This window comes from Arachis hypogaea, chromosome 1, assembly GCF_003086295.3.
Source record: "Arachis hypogaea cultivar Tifrunner chromosome 1, arahy.Tifrunner.gnm2.J5K5, whole genome shotgun sequence".
NCBI lineage: Eukaryota > Viridiplantae > Streptophyta > Magnoliopsida > Fabales > Fabaceae > Arachis > Arachis hypogaea.
Window position 1 is genome coordinate 94,398,113 of NC_092036.1, and position 18,899 is coordinate 94,417,011.

Below are 18,899 nucleotides of genomic sequence, written 5' to 3' on the forward strand. Positions count from 1 at the left end.
TTCATTCTCCTAATAATAAGTCTTTAATTATAATTATTATGAACATCTCCTAAGTTATTAAATAAAAAAATAATGTTTAAAAGTTTGTTGTTAAAAATAAAAAATATAAATATTAGAATTGTTTTTTTTCATATACAGATGATGATGATGTCATCATTCCTTAATGCTGTTAGCATTATTTATGCATATAGGTTTGTGCCGAAAGGCAGTGACAGATGAAGAGAGGTTCAACAGCCTTCAGTTTGTCTCCACGTGTTCTCTCTCTCTCCATCTTGGGAGCTGACCAACCGACCATATCATATTCACTCCTCCAATCATTCATCCCTTTCTCTCTCTTATGTCTTCTCTTTCTGCATGTTACTATGTTTAATGCCATTAAATTGAAATAAAGATTTTGCTAATTGAAACAAAAAAAAAAAAGAATATTATTGGATAGTTAACAAGGAAGAACATGATCCCTATGTCTGTTAGAAGAAACACCAGAAAGATTCTTCAAGGGTTTCTTGGATAAATGTCAAAGGTTCTGACAGATTCTCATCAAGTCCCAATATATAGAGCAAAAACCTGACTCCAGCAGCAGCATCAAGTCAAATATATCATGAGGAACTCAAGTGTAAGGAGAAAGACAATCATGTGAGTGAAGTTATACATGGACAACATACCATCCAAGTTAACTTGAACATTTATGTTCCAACCGAATTTTTCTACAAGATCACAGCAAGATTGTTTAACTAAAATCATATCAGAACTTAGAAAATGATATGAAATTGGGAATTCCATGAAGGATTCAGCTTGCAGCTCAATTACTTAAATAAAAAAATTGTCCAAGCACTAATCCTGCCAAGAATATCTGAGTTTACTTACCAACAAGATGCCTGATTAATCTTCAACATCTTGAGTCAACAAGGATATCTGAACTCTCAATGCTTTGTAATGATCTTTTATGATTATTAAAAGATCAGGCAAAATGTGTAAACCAGGTTTACTTTCAAAACCTTTAATTGAAAAACATAGAAACAGAGCGCTTTATTCTTGCAGATAATAAATCCAACACCCTGATGATGAAAGTTAACCAGAATCTGCTAATCTGATGAAGCATAAATGCCACCGCTTTTCTGCACAAAAGTTAAAAATCTGGACTGCACCTGGATACATAAACAACTCAACTTCATATCTGCAGAGCTCAAAGTACCAACAAAAATCCTATGCTCAGAATAAAATGGAAAATGATAAAGGGAAGAAGGGGGGAAGGGCTTGAAAAGGCCAACAGAAGATTTCAACCTGATGTTACTGCAGAAAATGAAAAGCTGATTTTATTAGAAATATTAAATGTATGTACAAGGGGCCTTGTCTCTGATTTGTAAGAGCTACAACCAGGGTACTGTGGCTAACATATAATCTACTAGAAATACTAAATTGTACCTAGAACAAAAAGATCTTTACAGTGGAAGTCACGAATTTCGACACGAGCAAAATCTGAAACAGATGGAAAGGTCACTCAAAACCAACTTGGAGAGTCTACCAAAGAATCTATATAACCTAATTGTGGACAGGATTAGCCATAAGACTATCCTATGTGACTAGTCATTTCTTATAAGTACTTTGTTCCTTTGTTATTGGTATAATGAACAGGACTATACAAAGAAAGCAGCTTCAGACCATCATATTCAAGTCTGAAAGGTCATCCATGGGAATTTCAAGGCCCATGAAATCGTTATCTTGTAATCCATCGTCATCAATATTCAACCATGAACCAAGATCCTGACCTTGGTCAGCAAGATCGTCAATTCCTGGTAGCTGTAGGTTGGACAAATCTATAGGCTCGTGTTCATCCAAACCACCCAAGCCATACTCATCCTTTTCCTTGGCATTGCTATTAGTAGACGTTTCATTTGATTTTGAACTAGATGGGAATGCTGCTTTAGGCTGCTCTGATAACTTGCCAACGAGGCCATTGACTGAAACAGAATGCTGTGTTGCTTTCTGCTTAGGCTTTGCTTTGGATTTTCTTTCTCCCTTAGCACTGGATGATGCAGGCCTACCAACTTTTGTAGTTCCATTTCTAGATAGCACCTCTCTGCCATGTCCCTTTCCATCTCTATCCCTCTCACTTCTCTTTCCTTTTGCACTGCTTGTTAGAGAACTTACAATGCCAGGAGCACTTGAAGTACCTATTGTACCACCAACATCATCAAGGGACAATTCCCTCTTCTTCAACCTATTTGACCAGAGGTCCTCCTTCCCACCATTTTGTTCAGATGAATGATTTATAGCAGGGAACATATCTGATGAACTTAGATCATGATTATCTAAATTCTGACTAAATTGTGAAGGGCTCTGCTGTGAACCCATGGAGGCTGCAAAAAGAAACAAAATGATGGCACTTAACACAGCCAACGCAAGCAGATTAGAGCAGCTATTAAATAAAGTAATGCAGAACGCACCTGTTCTTGCTTCCAGAGTAAGGGGAGAAACATATGGTTTTGAGGATTCAGCCTCCATTCCATCTAATTGCCGGACAGCATTAAGCTGGGTAGCAGCAGCAACGAACATATCCTTGAACGAAGACTCACTGAAGCAGCTCTTGCCTGTATCTTCAAACTGATGGCACCGTTCCAATGTCCGCTTAACAAATCCCAATGCAGCTTGCTTGGCCATTTTGTTGCTTGAATTTCGCCCACCCGAGGTACCAGGACCCCAACAAGCCTGTCAATAAATCATTTGTCAGTACACTTTGCCATATGACCTAATGGTCACAAGTTTTAGGCACAGAAACAGCCCCTTCAATCACAGGTAAAGATGCATATCCACTGCCTCTCCAACAGGAAGTTTTTTTTTCCTAATGATAACATAAAAAGGTAATCCAAACCATCAGTATACAGAGTCCACTGAATTCCAAGGCTTGAGCCTAGTTGGCTACCACAGGTAAAATTCCCCTAATGCTCGTAATTCCTTGGAATATGTCAATATATCATGTCTGAATTTATATCTTGATATTTACTCCCTCTTTCCAGTAGTAAATGGTAATATTATATACTATGAATAAGGGGAATCACACTATATGTTAGGAAGATTACCATGTACTTCTCATAAGCCATTACAATGAGTTTTTCCATGGCACGTCGTTCAAAATCCCTGTTAACCAGAAATTAGCATTTTCATGAGCGTATTGTAGGCTAAAAATGCTTAAACTAAGCAAATGATAAGGGTATAAGTAACTTTTTTTTATTCAAAACAAATAAATCATAAATGACGCTGCAATTACTTTTCTAGAAGTTCTTTTCCCACTGTGGCAGAATTCAACAATCCATCTAGCATGCCTTTCTTCTTGGAAACCTGAATATTCAAGAAGCAAGATCAAAAAGTAAATTGCATATTAAAAATGAGGTTAATTTCAATGTTGAATGAAACTTCTGAGCCAAGCCCACATATTTACAATAAACTTGGAAAATGATAGTCCCATGTCAGTTAGTATGTGGGGAGAGTGGCATGGTAAGAATAAGATTCCTAAAAATTCCCTTCATATTAATTTCCTTTCCCTTCCCTTCCCTTCTCCCGCATGCCCCCATAAGGGCCCCGCTTCTGATTACCATCTTACCAAACTAACATAAATATTGAATGTATAACTATTACAAGAAATCCTAAGTATGGGTAAATATATAACTTGGCCTCAGCTTCATTCAGTACCTGTCCTTGGTAAAGCTCCTCTACCCTAGCAATCTCCTCCATTATTCGTTCATCATCTGTGTGTGACATTTCAGGCTTGAAAAAGAAAAGCAAATCAATAAGCATCATACTAGCATGCAAAAAGATTTAATTATAAAAACCAAAAACATCTTACAATAAATCCAATGGTTACATCAATAAGAAGACTTCCAGTTGGAATGCAGAACAAACCAGAACAGTTTAGTTAAATTCATCGGATTTGGCAGATAAGCTTACCACTGGTTCCAGGGCAATTCCAATGCTTTGAAGCTCCAAAAGAAGCTTATCATTAATATCTAAGCTATCATATTGCAGCTCTGAACATCTTGATTCTTTATCATGGAGTAACCCATTTACAGAGTTAGCAAGGCTTGAATTTAACCCAGTTGATGGAATACGAACTACATCATTTTCACCTTCATTATGTTCTGGATTCCCAAAAATCCGATAACCATTATAAGCAGAAGGAAAACAAAACTGAAAATCAGTACGTGATCGATAATCCAAGCCACTCAATTCAAACTCCCCGTCGGTCTCAAATTCAGCATCGTATGCATCAAACTTGAAATCTTCACCTCCACTATCACAATCCTCTGAGATTAATGCTGCTATAAGCCTTTGATAGAGAGGAGTTGAACTATGATCTCCTTTAGATGGTTGTAACTGCTCTGCAATAATTCCAGTACTCCTTTGAGCATCAAGGCCAACATCTCTTTCAAAGCCATTCAGCCCAAATCCATTACCAATGGTTTCATCAGTGTGCATCGGTGTGCTTGATTCAAGATTTTCCTACATGCCAAATGACATGTTAAAAAGTATCAAAATTTGATTAATTTGGTCCTATCACAGCTTTCTCTCAAAAAATCCAACTTTTCGAGTAAATTTAGTTATGCTTTAATTGACAACAAAAAGTTTATTTACAGACCATTAGAGCATTATAAGCAAAAGAAACTTTCCACTCTTTCTAAAGGTGAAGAAAAGTACCTTCTGCTTCCAGTTAGCAATATCATCCTCAGATATTAAACTGAAGAAAGGCTCCATCTGCTTCCAGAACGGGCTGGAAAAGGCACGAGCTGCACCAATATTTTTTTTCTCTTCAAAATTACTCCACCAGAGGAACACATATGGGCAACAAATAAGATAGTATAAAGTAAGACACATACCAGAGTTGATAACAGCCTTTACAGCAGCCAACAGCTCTTCATGTCCATCTTCTGACCCAACTAAACCATTAAAACCAAAGGTGAATAACTACATGCAGTCACAGTGAAAACTTTAGTCAATTGATCTTAAACAGGAACTAGTACCAATAAAGTCTGCTGCTGCACTAACAGCAGTAGGCTTCTGACGTGCATAGGCTTTACGGTCAGAAAGTTTCCTAGTTGGTGGACGACCTGCCTTGCTGCAAGGATTCATAAAAGCAATAAAACGTTAATGTGCAACCAAAAAATCACTGAACAACTTAAACTATTCAAACAGAGAGTTTAACCTCTCATTCTTCTCTAGTCTTGCACTTCTAAGTTGTTTTGCAGTTCCAATATTTCCAAGCTTTTCAGATGTCATTGGCACCAGAGACCTTGAGGCAGTAAAACCCCGTCCTGTCCTTCCCTGCCTTCGAACACCATCTCCATGTTCTTCTCCAGATATAATCTTATTCTTTCTTGTTGGCAAGACCAAGTTAGACACCTTTTGAATGTTTTGTCCACCTTTCTGTTCAATCTCTTCTGATTTCCTGCTCTTCTCTTTTGGTGGTTTAACCTCAGCCATCCCTGACTCTTCACTTTCAGATAAGGCAGCTGAAGATGAAGTATCGCCTTTTAATTTATTTTGTTGCGAATTGCCAACCAAGCGTCTAGCAAATCCTAGCCCAGCATCATTACCAGCCACATCAGAGACAGCATCCGAAGAAGGAGCTTCATCGTTATTTGAAGCACTGGGCATGAAATTTGTTCTTCTAGCAGTGCGAGAGCTCTTTTGCGGCCTTTGCCAGTGAACAACAGGTGGGGAAGATGACCGTGCTGATGCCACACGTTTGCGATTGTTTGTACCAACACCAGCAGGAGGCTTTGTGGTGCAATGAGACAGCTCCCAGTCATTAGGAACAGCTGCTCTATGGACAACTGGTGACAACTTGGGGGCAACTCCTGAACTTGATCGTGGGGCCCGAATAGCAGAATTCATCTTTGTACCAGAGGTGGGGCTAGCAGAATTAAATTCATCTCGAACAGTTGCCCTGTGCATAGAACAAAGCATAGACATTGAATAAATTACAAAATAAATATCAAAAGACATTTGAACAATAGTCACAAGGCGTCAGAGCACACAATGAAGAAAAAACTGAACAACCCTACACAAAACAAGAAAATTAGGAGAAAGCAACAAGCAGCGGCGACAAACTTTTGTTTTGGGGGGGGGGGGGGGGATGTCATCAAGGATGATAATTATAACCAAAAGAAACGTAGAACTATAAAACAAAAAAAGGGCTCACTGATTTGCACTTACTTGTTAACAGCTTTGAAGTTCACCTTTTCCTTGTCTGAACTAGCAGGACGACCCCGCCTCTCGTTGACAAGGGAACCATTATCTTGGTCATTTCTAGGGGTAGAGGTACGGATGGCCAACCCAGTCTGTTGAGAGATGCCATCTGATTTTCCACTTCCAACAGTTCCATTAGATACCCCCGGCCTACAGAAAGACAGAAAAATATTGTATTTTTAGGCTAGATCATATCAGGATAATCAAAACGGAATTGAATCATTAAAAAGAAGGAAAAAAAGCTCCTGCTCATAGCAAGAAAAACAGTACATGATATGTTCAATATGCGAATTTTGATCTTTATAATCAGAAACAACCTAGCAAAGTACTCACAATAATAATCAAAATCATGTGAGTTTTGAAGTAAATCCTTTTGCATATACACTATCTGGAGACAACCCCCAAACAGTTGTCTCCTACAAATTAATTTTATTCTTCAATTAATATAGATATCCATAAAAGGAAAATTTTAACAAATTAGCATTAACCAAAAGAAGGGGTCGCTATTCAATTTGTATCCGAACACAATAGAAAGATTCTTACCATATCAAATTTCATTTACTTTTACCATTTGATTTGACCACCTAATATCTAGCATTAGAATAAGTGAATGGCAAAGAACCTTTAAAAGAATAATGGTGTATACAATGCGGAAAAAATGTAGAAGTTTAAATTTACATTAGCAGAATAAGGTGCAAGTTCACAGGTAAGGCATTTTTATGCGCTGTATTTTCAGCATGGTTACCAATGGATCTACAATATGATGTACAGTAGTCATGGCTACCCCACAATTTTTTCTTAATTTTATAAGAAAATAAAAATAACCTTCTAAATATCGAAATGAAAAATGTATTGAGTATTTACTTTTCATCTGCTTTTAGTATATACTGTGAGCATAATTTTGTTAGTTATATATTTATATATTGCCTGTTTTGAAAAATTGGAGTTACATAGATATGTCTAGAGCTTAATCAAACACAAATTTTTGTGTATGGCACAAATTTGACACATCCTGCCAACTTACCAAGAGAACTGCTAAAAGTATTTTATTTATTTATTTTTGCCTTCTTTTTGTTTTCTTGCCTTCCAGCTCTTTTGCTTTTATCTTTTGAAGAGGATTTCATATCTTTCCACAATACATACATTTTTGACATCATTCTTTAATTTTGAAAAGAATATATTATATTGGGGAAAAAAATACTACAAGAAAACTGCCTTAATGTACACAACATATTCATACCTGAAAGAATGAGAATCGTTACTCAGTTTTGACCGGCCATCAGCAACAAGTCTTTGTTGCATTCCCTGTTTAGTTTCCTGGAAGGTGTTAACAGGTTTTGTCAATGTGTTTGGAGAACCATCTAGTTTGATGCAGGAACGCTTCTTCTTCATTTTTGACTTTTCCCAACCATCACCTCCAATAGGTAAAGCTCGTTCCTCACCCTGAACAGCACCACTGTTGGTAATCCGTAGCATTTCCTTTTCTCTATCAACAGGTCCAGATGGCCTGACGAGAGAATTGGTTCGCACATCCATCTGCAGTTCATCAAAAACAAATCGGCTTTATTCAACAAGTTTTAAGGAATTCCCATGCCAATATGAAAGCTGACTCTCCATGGAAAGAATAAAGGCATAAAGCCACAACACACATATGCCATCTGAGAACAGAAAAACAGGGGGGAAAGAAAAAAGAAAGAAAGAAAGAATTCTCTGTATTCCATCTTTCAGAGAACAAATGCGAACGGCAAAAACCAACTCAAAGCACATGAAGCACTACATACAAGCTTAAAAGGATAGCACACAATATATTAACACACAAATACTTTCATAAATTATAATTACATACAAGGATGATATCTTCCAGAGCACCAAGAAATAAATGCTCTATTAAGCAAACTTCGCAGAGATAGACTTCAACAAAAGTAGTTTTCCATGTATATATGAAGAACAAATGTTCCAAAATAGACTACTAGAGCTCATACCAACTATAAACATGCAATATTTACTTTAGAATAGTAAAGAACGGGATAAGCAATAGGAGCTACCTAAAGGAGTCAAATCCGTTCAATGTTAATACTGGCAAAAAAGAATGGGAGGCGGACCAAAAACACATACCCTGACATCAAGCATAGAAGTTCGAGTGCGCTTGTTAGGAACAGGATTTTTGGTCCGTTCTTCTGACTTTTGCTGCTCAAGTTCAAAAGTACCTGTGGCCGCATGACCTTGAATTCCGACCTTACTTATGCTTGGCCCCAAGACTGTCCGATCACTTAAGATGGCATTGGATCGATCACTAGAAAACCCTTCAGCCCGAGATCTCTTCTTTGAAGTTATACTTGGGAAAACCTTGTGGAATACGGATAAGGCGTCACTGAACATTTTCACACGTTCCCTGTTGAATAATCAAATATTAGTACTTATTTATACATGCATAACTTTAACACATAGCAAAAACCTACAAAACTACCTCGCCTTCAAATGGCTTGCATACAAGGTATCCTTCAGTCGTTTGATTTCTTCTGGTACTAGCTTGCCTTTTGAAGAACTAGACGGAGATTCATCAGGTGAAATTCCAAGTGCAACATTTACATGACGTTTATAATCTATTTGACGATTAGACTTGTGCTCTCCCGCTAACAATTTTGAATCAAAGTTCACACAATTGAAGAAGTTCACCACATCCCCGTGTGTTGCTGAAGAGCTGCTTCTTGACATGCTTGTAAGAGAAGACAACATAGGACTTTCCATGCTTTCACGGAAGCTACCTGATCTATCTAATGAAGCAGCCATGTGGGATCCACGCTGCCCAGTGTACAATGGTCTATCTGGGCTACTGGAAGTTGGATCAAACTTGCTAGATGTTGCCATTGCACTAGTATGCACACAGCATTTGAATAAAAGTTACAAGACACAGAGCAATGCATGACAAAGATATGGCACTAAGCCACATAAAGGGCGAATCCAAATCACCAGAAATCAATCGGACAAAGCACCTGAAATGGTCAACATAATCTCAGACAAAAATCAAACTCTTCTTAATGAGATACAAAGATACTTATGTAATATTTTCAAATGAATGAATGTCTTGCAACTGCAGATCAGGACTTGACGTAGTAATTCTCAAAAGTACCATTCATAAAATGAAACAACTCCAGCCCCCCCCCCCCTTTTTTTTTCTTTTTAAGGGGGAAAAATCCAGATATTAAACACTAATTGCTAAGACATCATATGGCACTCAATTGAATAGTTAAAGTTATGCCATTCTCCTAACTGCAACCACATTACTCCATTGTATTTTTTCTTACTCTTTTTTTTCAGAAATAAGAAAAACCATATTGTGGCAATGTTCATAAAGGTATTTCCAAACATAAAAACCAAACCACAGAAATCTCAAAGTTAAGAGCAACCGGATTCTCATAAAAAAAACTACTTAAAACAAATACTCAAAAAGTCATCAAAAGGTATACCATTAATACTTATGAGTCCACATCCTTAAATCACTATTTTATCATCTCTGTACAGTATATACCTCCCCAAGAGTTGAGACGAAAAACTCACTTTTAATGAAACATATAGCACAAGACGATGACCTAATGTTCTCATAGCAACTCTCTTCACAGTTCACATTACATAAACAATTTAACTACCTCAATCACAATGGAATGAGAAATACCATGAATATTCTTTCCAGGCGAGATGCAAAGCACTGACCTTTTAAGTCTTAGCAGCAATAATATGTCATCAAGCACTCTCTGTTGTGAGTGTAGGTATCTTTTGATGCTGCAGATTATTATATGAAGGAATATATTGTTAACAAGGACACCCATGTAAACATTGAAAAGATGAACTGAACAAACCATGAGTATAAGTTTCTCCAAATCTACATAAGCCAGTATTGTGCTCTGCTGACAAGCAAGCCCATCCCAAGCAAGTCACAAATGCAATCACAAGCAAGTCCGATTGACAGAACTTTACCAAGCATCATGATCATACACAGGAACATAGTTTAACAGAAATAAATGCTCAACTTAGAATCATGGAAAATCTATATCATCCACATTCTAAATGTTACGGAGATTTATTTACAGCATACCACATGGAAACCAATGACTACACCCAATAAACGCTATCACATTAATTATGCTTCATTAACATAAAAACAGACAGAATGCAAATCATTAAAATAATCAGCACAATTTCTAACCCCACCAAAAAATATTACCAAAAAAAGAAGTTAAAAGACCCACTTTCTCAATGTCCAGACAGTAACATCAAATGCATTCTGCTGCTTAAAATTTTTCCTTCCAAAATTCACCCATCTTCGTACTCTTAAAGTTCACTACAATACATTATCTACTAATCTATTACCCAATGGCCGCACATTAACAAAAATTACTATGCACTCTAAACTTCAATAAATTTTTTTAATTTATGAAATAGTAAAAAAAAAGTATAATATAATATATAATTTTGGTAAATTGTTATCCAAAGTGGTAATCCGATAAAAATCAACAGAAAAATAAATTTGCATCTATCAACAGCATAGCTCGTGTTGCATACAGTGTAGCAACTCCATGCAAGCAAACACCCCTTCCCCCTTATATTCTTCATCTCAATTTGCTTGGAAGCACAATTTAAAAAATAAATAAAAATTAAAAGTAAGAGACGAAACCCTAGGGGTTGAATCAACCAAAAAAAATAAAAAGCAATAATAATAAATAACAAACTACCTCCACGACCCAAGTAAAAGCATTCAAAATTGCATGAGACTAAACCCTAGAAGCTGAATCAAAACTGGGAAAAAAAATAAACGGAGGAGGAAATCAAAATTGAACACCTTTTGAATCGTTGCAATGATGAGAGAGTGGTATTGGGGAATTTTGGGTGAGGATGGAGAATTTGAGTAATTTAAGGAATCGAGGGTTTGGGGTTTTTTTTTTCGAATTTGGGAAATTAATGTTGCGAAGAGTTGAGTTGCCTGAGTTGGACCTCCAATTTCGTACGAAGCGAAGCCATGGAGGACGAGGAGACCGGTGTTTTGATCGGCAACAATTGGACCAATTTGATATTACTCTTTTGCCCATACATTCTGTTTTCCGGAAATTTGTGTTGCCATTTTTGCAGGGGCTTTTTGGAGATACCGACCTTTTAATACGGTATATATAACTGGCAATGAGTTACCAACATGTGATGTGATTATTGAGATGGTGTCACATAATCATATGCAATGTGCTATAATATGATATAATAAATTTAATCTTTTGGTATATCTCATGTTTCTATAATTCTTTAGGACTCTTAATTAAAAGTTTAGTTGAATAATAACTTGTTTACCAATAGTTTAGATGATATACAAATTAATTTAGTGCTGCTTTTTTATGTATATAAAATATTTTTGTTAAATAAAATAATAACCAATTCATTAGAAAATATATAATGCCAAATATTTTTTGGTAAATATTAATACATTATGGAGAAAGTGAAGAATGCACTTTTTAAATTTTAAAATTTAAATTATAAATACTAAATTCTGAATTTTAAATTCTAAATGTCTTGTATCTTAAATTTAAAATTTAAAATTTAAAATTTAAGACATTAATGTAAAACATAATAAATAGAATATTAAAATGAGAAAATCTAGGGTCAGCATTTTTTGTATTTTGTAGCCAAAATTTAACCATCAAATTTCACACCATTAAAAATACTATTGAATTGATGGTTACAAAACATAAAAATTGTTGCCACTAACACTCTTCTATTAAAATTTATTTAATCGATAAAACATACATGACTCCTTACTTAATAATAGAGCAGAAGAAGTCATAAATTGAACTGTAAAATTTGGATAAACAACTTAAATAAGTTCTTTTGGAAAAAGAGGGATTAAAGTATAAGGACTTTTATTAATAGTAACTTATAAATAGGTTATTTTGTGTTTGGATTTTTAGTTATAGAAGTACTTATTTTAAAGTTGTAGCGTTTCGATAAATAACTCAAAATACTATTTTTTCCATAAAAAATGGATATTAAAATAACGATAATAACAAATACTTTTCAATATTGAATGTTGATTTTCTATAACCTAATCACTAAGATTACAATTGTTTAAGCAATTAATTCTTTATTTGCTCTCTTATAAGTTCCATTTTTTAGGTAAAAACTAGTTTTTCTACTTCATCTTCACTCATAACGATGTTCTTATATGTGGTAAATAGTAATAAAACTTTAATTCATAATAATCTTGATGGCAATGCCAAAAAAATTATTGTGTAGTTAGTGTTTGCTGTTTTATTGTGTATGATATGGTAGATAAAAATAAAAAATAAATGTGAAATGTGTGTTAATGTATATTTTGTTGTTATTTTTTTTTATTTATTTTTACTTCTATTAGAATTTTCTCCTCTTTTATTGTGGTCAAGAATCTGCTATAACTAACTATAAAAATAATAACAGCTATATAAAAATAAAATTAAAACTGAGATTTTATACCACACACAATGTTAAATACAAATTTAATAATAAAAATAGAGTGGTAAAATGATACAAAAAAAACTAGAAGAAATATATGCAATAGATGGTTCATATGGAACATTATTTTAAAATAGTGGTGGAGGGTCAATATTTTTAATAGATAAATCGTTACCTGAAAATGATGATGGAAGGTCAATGCTTCGAACAAATGAAATCTTGGGTGAAATGGTATTGGGGTCGTATTTCCAGTGTTTTTTTTAGATTTTTTTATGTAATTTTTTTTTACGGAAATGATAGAATAACTTCTCGAGAAGGAGAATTTATATATTTATACTTCTTCAAAAAGCTATAAATTAACTTTTCGAAAATTTAAAAGTTTTTTTAAAATAGTGCCAAACACAGGTACTGACTTTTCATAATTCAAACGTTAGAAAAAGTAGCTTCTGCTACTTCCAAACGGGTTCTAAAAAGCTGAATTTGTCTCACAAAATTAAGATTTTTATTTGAAAAATTCTATATGGCCGCCTTTCAGTCTTTACTCAGATTCACTGTCGCTGTTCATTTACATCGTCAATATGTCCCTACTATCAGAAAATAACAGAGACAATCACTTACTGTTTATTTAACTCGTTAAAAAATGCTGATCAAAATCCTCAATTGCTTGCTATGCTAAAAAATATGCAACCAATTAGTCTTTAAAGACTACACTTTAATATCATCTGTTATATTCGCAAATTCTGCCAAATTGCCTCGTAAAATCTAAAAAATCTCCATTTTAGCTTGCAGTCCCCGTGAAAAAAATATCTTAGTTTTACTTAATTTACTTTATTATTTTCTTTCTTTTAACTTATATTTAATTTGACTATACACTATTAAATGTATATCATTAGTATACTTTTTAAAAGATTTTATTTTTTACTATACTATTCTGTTTTGGACATTCTTATATTTTATTTTTTATTGATTAATGAAATATAATCTACTTAAAAAAAATGCACCTTTAAGGAGAGCCATATTGACAACAACAATATAGTGACTAGTGTAAGTAATATCATCATCGTCTTAAGAGGTGTTCAAATATAATGCAATCAAAACCGTTAAGAAAATCTTATTCAAACTAAAATTTGATTGAAATTGTGAAGAATCATTATATTGGATTGATATTTGAATATAAACTTAAAAAAAAATCAATTTGAAACAGTTGAATACCTATTCGTTGCTTGTGATTATATGTAGCTGGTGTGATGTAGGTGGACTCAAAAGTTTAGTAAACATTGCTTGTTATTCTGTATTATAAAATAACACTCTGAGAGATGAATTGCCGCCCCAATGAAAAAAGAAGCTATAACGAAGTGGTTATTGGTTTTTATGTTATAATTTAGAATGTCTAACTGAGTAAAAATGATGGAAGTTTTTGACACTTAAAACGATAGATGCAAAAGTAAAGTATTTGTAGTTAAGTAAAGTGTATAAATTCCACTTTATTATGTTAAGACCTTAGGATTTGTTTGAGTGAGTTTTTACAATAAGATTTTTTTTCAAGTAATTTTTTTAAAGAATTTTTTAAAAAATAAAAATAATTTTATATTTAGATATTTTATGTAAATATATTTTTTATTTAATAATTATATTTAGGTATGATAATATTAATTTTTTTTGTTTATAATGTTAAAAATATTTTTTATGTAAAAAATATCTTTAAAAAAATATGTAAATTATAGCTTCTAAAAAAAGATATTTTTTAATTTTTCTAATCTTTTATTATTAATTTTTTTCCAAAACACACTAAAAAATATTTTTTTAATAAATTAATGGCATCTAAACAAACTAATCCGAAATTCCATGTTATCATATGATTTCAACTTTTTTACTCAAATAATTTTTTCAACTCATAGGCGTCATCACAAATTCATAATTGCTATTCTTATGCGCTTATAAAACTCTTACAAATGTGAAGAAAAAAGTAGTGAGTTCTTTTCTTATAAAATGTTAAAAAACACAAGTGGAATCATATAGTACTTTCACAAGAAATTCTGACATATGTGGTGAGCTTTGATAATTGTTTAGGACGAAAAATAGCATAGTTTGAGGATACCCCGTTCTGAAGAACATGACACAAGAGTTAAGAGTAAAGAGGCATTTGAAGTGTTAAAAGTGGTTGTGTAAAACAAGCTAAGATGTTGTTAGGGTTGGTGGTTTAAGAAGACTTTAAGGTGAATATGTGAAGTGGAATATAATGTGCTTTCATTATGATTGTCATTTTATGATGGAATAAATTCTTATTTCATCAAAACTCTGCATTTTACAAAGTACACTTTTGTTCCAAGATTAAAATAAGGATAATGCTCCATTCTATTATTAACCATCAATCCAAGCATAGGTTAAAGCAAAGTTATGTGCCTCTGTGGCTGTCCCTCACTAACACCAACATCTCTTTGCAGTGGGACAAGTTTGGTTGGACCTGTGTCTTGGTAGAAGCCAACATTGATCTTTTGGGACCAAACATGTGTCTCAACTCTTTGTCTTTGGTACTATTATTAAGTAACCAAACCAAAGTCCTAATCCTGCGGTGGCCTATTGACTTTTGGGGTTAGTATTCTATTCTATTTGCTGCTGCTGCTAACTTAGGACACCAACCAGATTTAATACTTTACGGCGTTGACTAAGTTATGTTGATCAGGTCCTTGTGTGTTGCATCATTCAATGGAACCATGAACTGGATTTGATGAATTTATGTGAGTGAGTGACAAGATTGACTTGAGGTGTTGCTTCTATTTGTAGTGTTTTCTTTTGCAAACTCCAAGATCATGGTTGTGCACAAAGACTAAACTATGTCTTTGAAAAAACCATGGTCTTGAGAGATTATAAACAGGAAGCTGAACATTTTATCAATGCTTCTACAGTTCTAGTACTAGCTAGTGGTAAGAGGGAGGGGAAAAGGGGGGGGGGGGGGATGTTAAAATAAAATAAAATAAAGATTAAGTTTACGTATACTTAAACTACTACAAACTACAGAGTCAAGGTCAATGCACTTACTATGCATATTAAATGTCTTTTGCAATTAATAATGGGACGCCTTAGTCAACCACAATAGTCAATGCTACCTTTGATAATGTCTATGTCATCAGTTTGCAATTTCCAACCATGGTATTGAGGGGAATTAATTTAAGCCCTGAAAGCAAAGTGGGAAACATCCCCATTGGCCAATCTCTTCAAAGAGATTGAGCTTTCTGGTGTGAAAAGGTTGGAGCAGGGTGTGAATGAAGCAGAGAAAAAATAATAGAAAATTTTATAATGTTTATAGTGGCAGATGGAAATTTAAACAGAGAGTGGTTGGTATATAAAAAAAAAAAATCAATCCAGCTGAAAAATTATTTACATATATGACTGTTCAAAATGCTTGCTGAATCAATGATACAATAAGTAGATATCACCCTCAGACATGACTCTTTTGGTAATAGGTACATTTCAACATGCAAAATTACCAATGATAATCAAGTGCAGATATGAAAAAAGACAATAAGTGAATAAGCAATCAACTTCAACTTTAGACATGATTGTCTGAGATTGGAAACCAAGCAAGACAAAAGCCAAAAGCACAGCAATTAAGTTTCCATCTTCATATAGGGTCAAACATTGTGGGACAAGGTAGAACAACTCATAATAACGGAATCAGATATGAAGGTTAACACATGCCATGCCAGTTTTACTATCAACTGAGTAGAAAAAAGAGAGGGGGTGGTGAAAGTGAAACTTTGCCAACATAAGGAAGAAGGAACAATCAAATTCAGTATCCAAACTTTTCTTTTTCTTTTTATATATTGGTTGGGCCTATACATAGTGCTACAACATTACAATATTACAACCTTTTTTATTTATTCCCAAATGTGACTATAACAAAACATAGCCAAAAGAATCAGCAATAATCTAGAGAAAACAACTAGAAATGATGATAAACAAAGAAAGCTTCTACAAGAAAGTGGTGCCTGCCCGGCCATGGTGTAACAGATAGTGAGCAATCTGATCCCTAGCCTGCACTGAAGCAGCAGACCTAACACCATTCTCTGCCACCATCTCATCATCAAAGAGATCAAAACTCCAATCAGGATCCATCTCCTCATTCCTCATCTCACATATATTGTGAAGAACACAACAAGCACCAAGAACAACAGGTAAATCCTGAAGCTTCACTTCAGTCCTCTTCTGAAGACAAGACCACCTACCCTTAAGCCTGGAGAATGCACCCTTAGCTACCTTTTGTATGTCTCCAATCTTCTCATTGAAAGCATGCTGAGTCCAAGTTAGATTCTGGTGAGTGTAAGGTACCAAGATCCAATCCATGAGAGGATGTCCAGAGTTTCCAACAACCCAAACATCCTTCAAGCTTCCCTTGCTAGCTCTCTGAAACAATGCAGATTTTTCAAGAACTTGATCATCAGGCATTGAACCAGGCCAACCAATACACACGTCAGTGAAGACTCCTCTTGGATCAACCACTCCTTGGACGGTTATGGAGTAAGAAGTCTTCTGGTTCCTCTCCGTATGGCGCTTGTTGAAGTAAGCAGCTACATTAGTCTTTGGAGCAATGATCGGAACATGTGTAGTGTACATTGATCCACCAACATCAGGGATCCCAAAAACCGATTCGAATTCTTCCTTGTTCTTCTTCATAACAGACTCATCAGGCCAATGAAGGAACTTAGGCATCAGAACCGTTTTAATGGCAGAACAAACCTCAAGAACAAGCTTATGACACGTGGATATCCCGAGTCCGAACCGCTTCGACACCAGTCGGAGCGGGTCACCGGTGGCGAGCCGCCAAATGCAGACGGCCACGCGCTGGCGAACGGGAATCGCGTCGCGAAGCATGGTGTTCTTCTTCGTAACCGCGGAATCTAACTCTCTGCAAATCATCTCGAACGTTCCTTTGCTCATACGGAACGATCTTCGGAACTCTTCTTCTGGAAAATCCGGGTGGCTGCATCGCTCCCACCAGTCCTTGGACCGGTCCTTAACCCATAGCCTCCGCTGCGGCCCCATGGAACTCGACCCTGCACTCGCCTGCACCTGATTATTATTATCCGGAGAATTCGCAGATCGCCGAGCCTTCTTCGTTGGTGAACCAGAATAATCATTTTCCAATCCTTCAACTTCAAGCTTGAATTCGTTGAATTGACCTTGGAATTGCGACGCTGTTGCGAAGTAGTTATGATGATTAGGATTGAACGGAATCGTTGGCTTCATTTCTTCTGGATCCATCACTTCCTTGTTATCAAAGTGAATTAGGGACGAGAGTAAATCGTTAAGTGAAGAACCGGTACTATTATTAATAATATTAATATTATTATTAATATTAATCCTTCCTTCTCCTTCTCCTTCTTCTTCTTCTTCGTCTTGTTCGTTCCTGTGACGTTTTTTGTTGAGAGAGAGAAAATTAGAGTCCATATCGGGGAACAAGTAAGAGTAATCTTCGAGGGTAAGAATTGGAGGTGCTGACCCAATTTCCATGTGAAAGAAAGGATTAAAAGGTGGCGAAGTTTGGGAGTGTGAACAAAGAATGTGAAATGTGAATGGTGAAGAATTTAATTTTGGAAGAGAAAGAGGGGGTTTGGTTTTACTTTTTATACGAAGCAACAAGAGAGGAAGCGTGTGTGCAAATGTGAACGCGTTCTGCTTAGTGAAACCTGCTTTGACCTTCTGACTATGACTCGCGTGTATTACTACTCGGTGGAACAAAAAAGAAAAAAAATGAAACGTGGTGGTTTTGGAGTTATTTATATATTCGGATCCGAACGCGTTCGAAATGAAAAACGTTGGGATAAGGGATAATAAGAAAAGGGGGAGAAGCTTCGGTCAACTGGTCAATGGGGAATCTTGTAAGGTGGATGAGGCAAGCAACTGTAAGGAATTATAAGGATGAGGACAAATGAAGGAGTTGCGAAATTCAGTTTCTTCTTTTTGGATCTTACTAATTACTATAGCTTGTACTAATTGCTAAAATGCTAAGTTTTTAGTTCTCTTGGTTATTGTCATGGCTTAACTTGTAACTTTTACTCGTTTTTACTTCTTTTAGTCTTTTGTACTCTTAAATATACAAAATTTCATATGAAAATAATATTTCAGACTCGTTAAATTAATTGACATATTTGACTAACAATTTAACATAATATTTACTAGAGTGAAAATAT

At 35.0% G+C, this 18,899-nt stretch overlaps 2 protein-coding genes across 3 annotated transcripts; both read right to left on the reverse strand.

Annotated features, from left to right (window-relative positions):
• Positions 1–1,287: 1,287 nt before the first annotated feature.
• On the reverse strand, positions 1,288–11,456 carry LOC112696871 (uncharacterized). Of its 2 annotated transcripts, XM_025749802.3 has the most exons (17): positions 11,078–11,373; positions 10,098–10,209; positions 9,952–10,020; positions 8,708–9,233; positions 8,356–8,632; positions 7,481–7,776; positions 6,208–6,390; positions 5,195–5,938; positions 5,013–5,107; positions 4,869–4,928; positions 4,690–4,778; positions 3,943–4,494; positions 3,688–3,762; positions 3,266–3,336; positions 3,078–3,135; positions 2,445–2,706; positions 1,288–2,357 (listed from the first exon to the last, which is right to left on the reverse strand). In XM_025749802.3, the coding sequence occupies exons 4-17, from the start codon at positions 9,106–9,108 to the stop codon at positions 1,654–1,656; spliced, it is 3,867 nt and encodes a 1,288-aa protein (XP_025605587.1). In that variant the 5' UTR covers positions 9,109–9,233; positions 9,952–10,020; positions 10,098–10,209; positions 11,078–11,373; the 3' UTR covers positions 1,288–1,653. The 2 variants fall into 2 exon arrangements, with proteins under 2 accessions (XP_025605587.1, XP_025605584.1); XM_025749799.3 differs by lacking the exon at positions 10,098–10,209 and having other exon boundaries at positions 11,078–11,456.
• A 5,041-nt stretch (positions 11,457–16,497) lies between these two features.
• LOC112696886 (protein ALP1-like) lies at positions 16,498–18,505 on the reverse strand. Its single transcript, XM_025749819.3, has one exon. The coding sequence runs from the start codon at positions 18,217–18,219 to the stop codon at positions 16,681–16,683; it is 1,539 nt and encodes a 512-aa protein (XP_025605604.1). The 5' UTR covers positions 18,220–18,505; the 3' UTR covers positions 16,498–16,680.
• Positions 18,506–18,899: the final 394 nt, after the last annotated feature.

Coding starts and splice junctions, on each gene's coding strand:
- LOC112696886 (XM_025749819.3), bottom strand. CDS start 18,219: ATGGAAATTGGGTCAGCACCTCCAATTCTTACCCTCGAAGATTACTCT.
- LOC112696871 (XM_025749799.3), bottom strand. CDS start 9,108: ATGGCAACATCTAGCAAGTTTGATCCAACTTCCAGTAGCCCAGATAGA. Junction 3,337..3,687: donor AGGAGCTTTACCAAGGACAG/GTACTGAATGAA, acceptor TTGAATATTCAG/GTTTCCAAGAAGAAAGGCAT. Junction 2,358..2,444: donor TACTCTGGAAGCAAGAACAG/GTGCGTTCTGCA, acceptor TTCTTTTTGCAG/CCTCCATGGGTTCACAGCAG.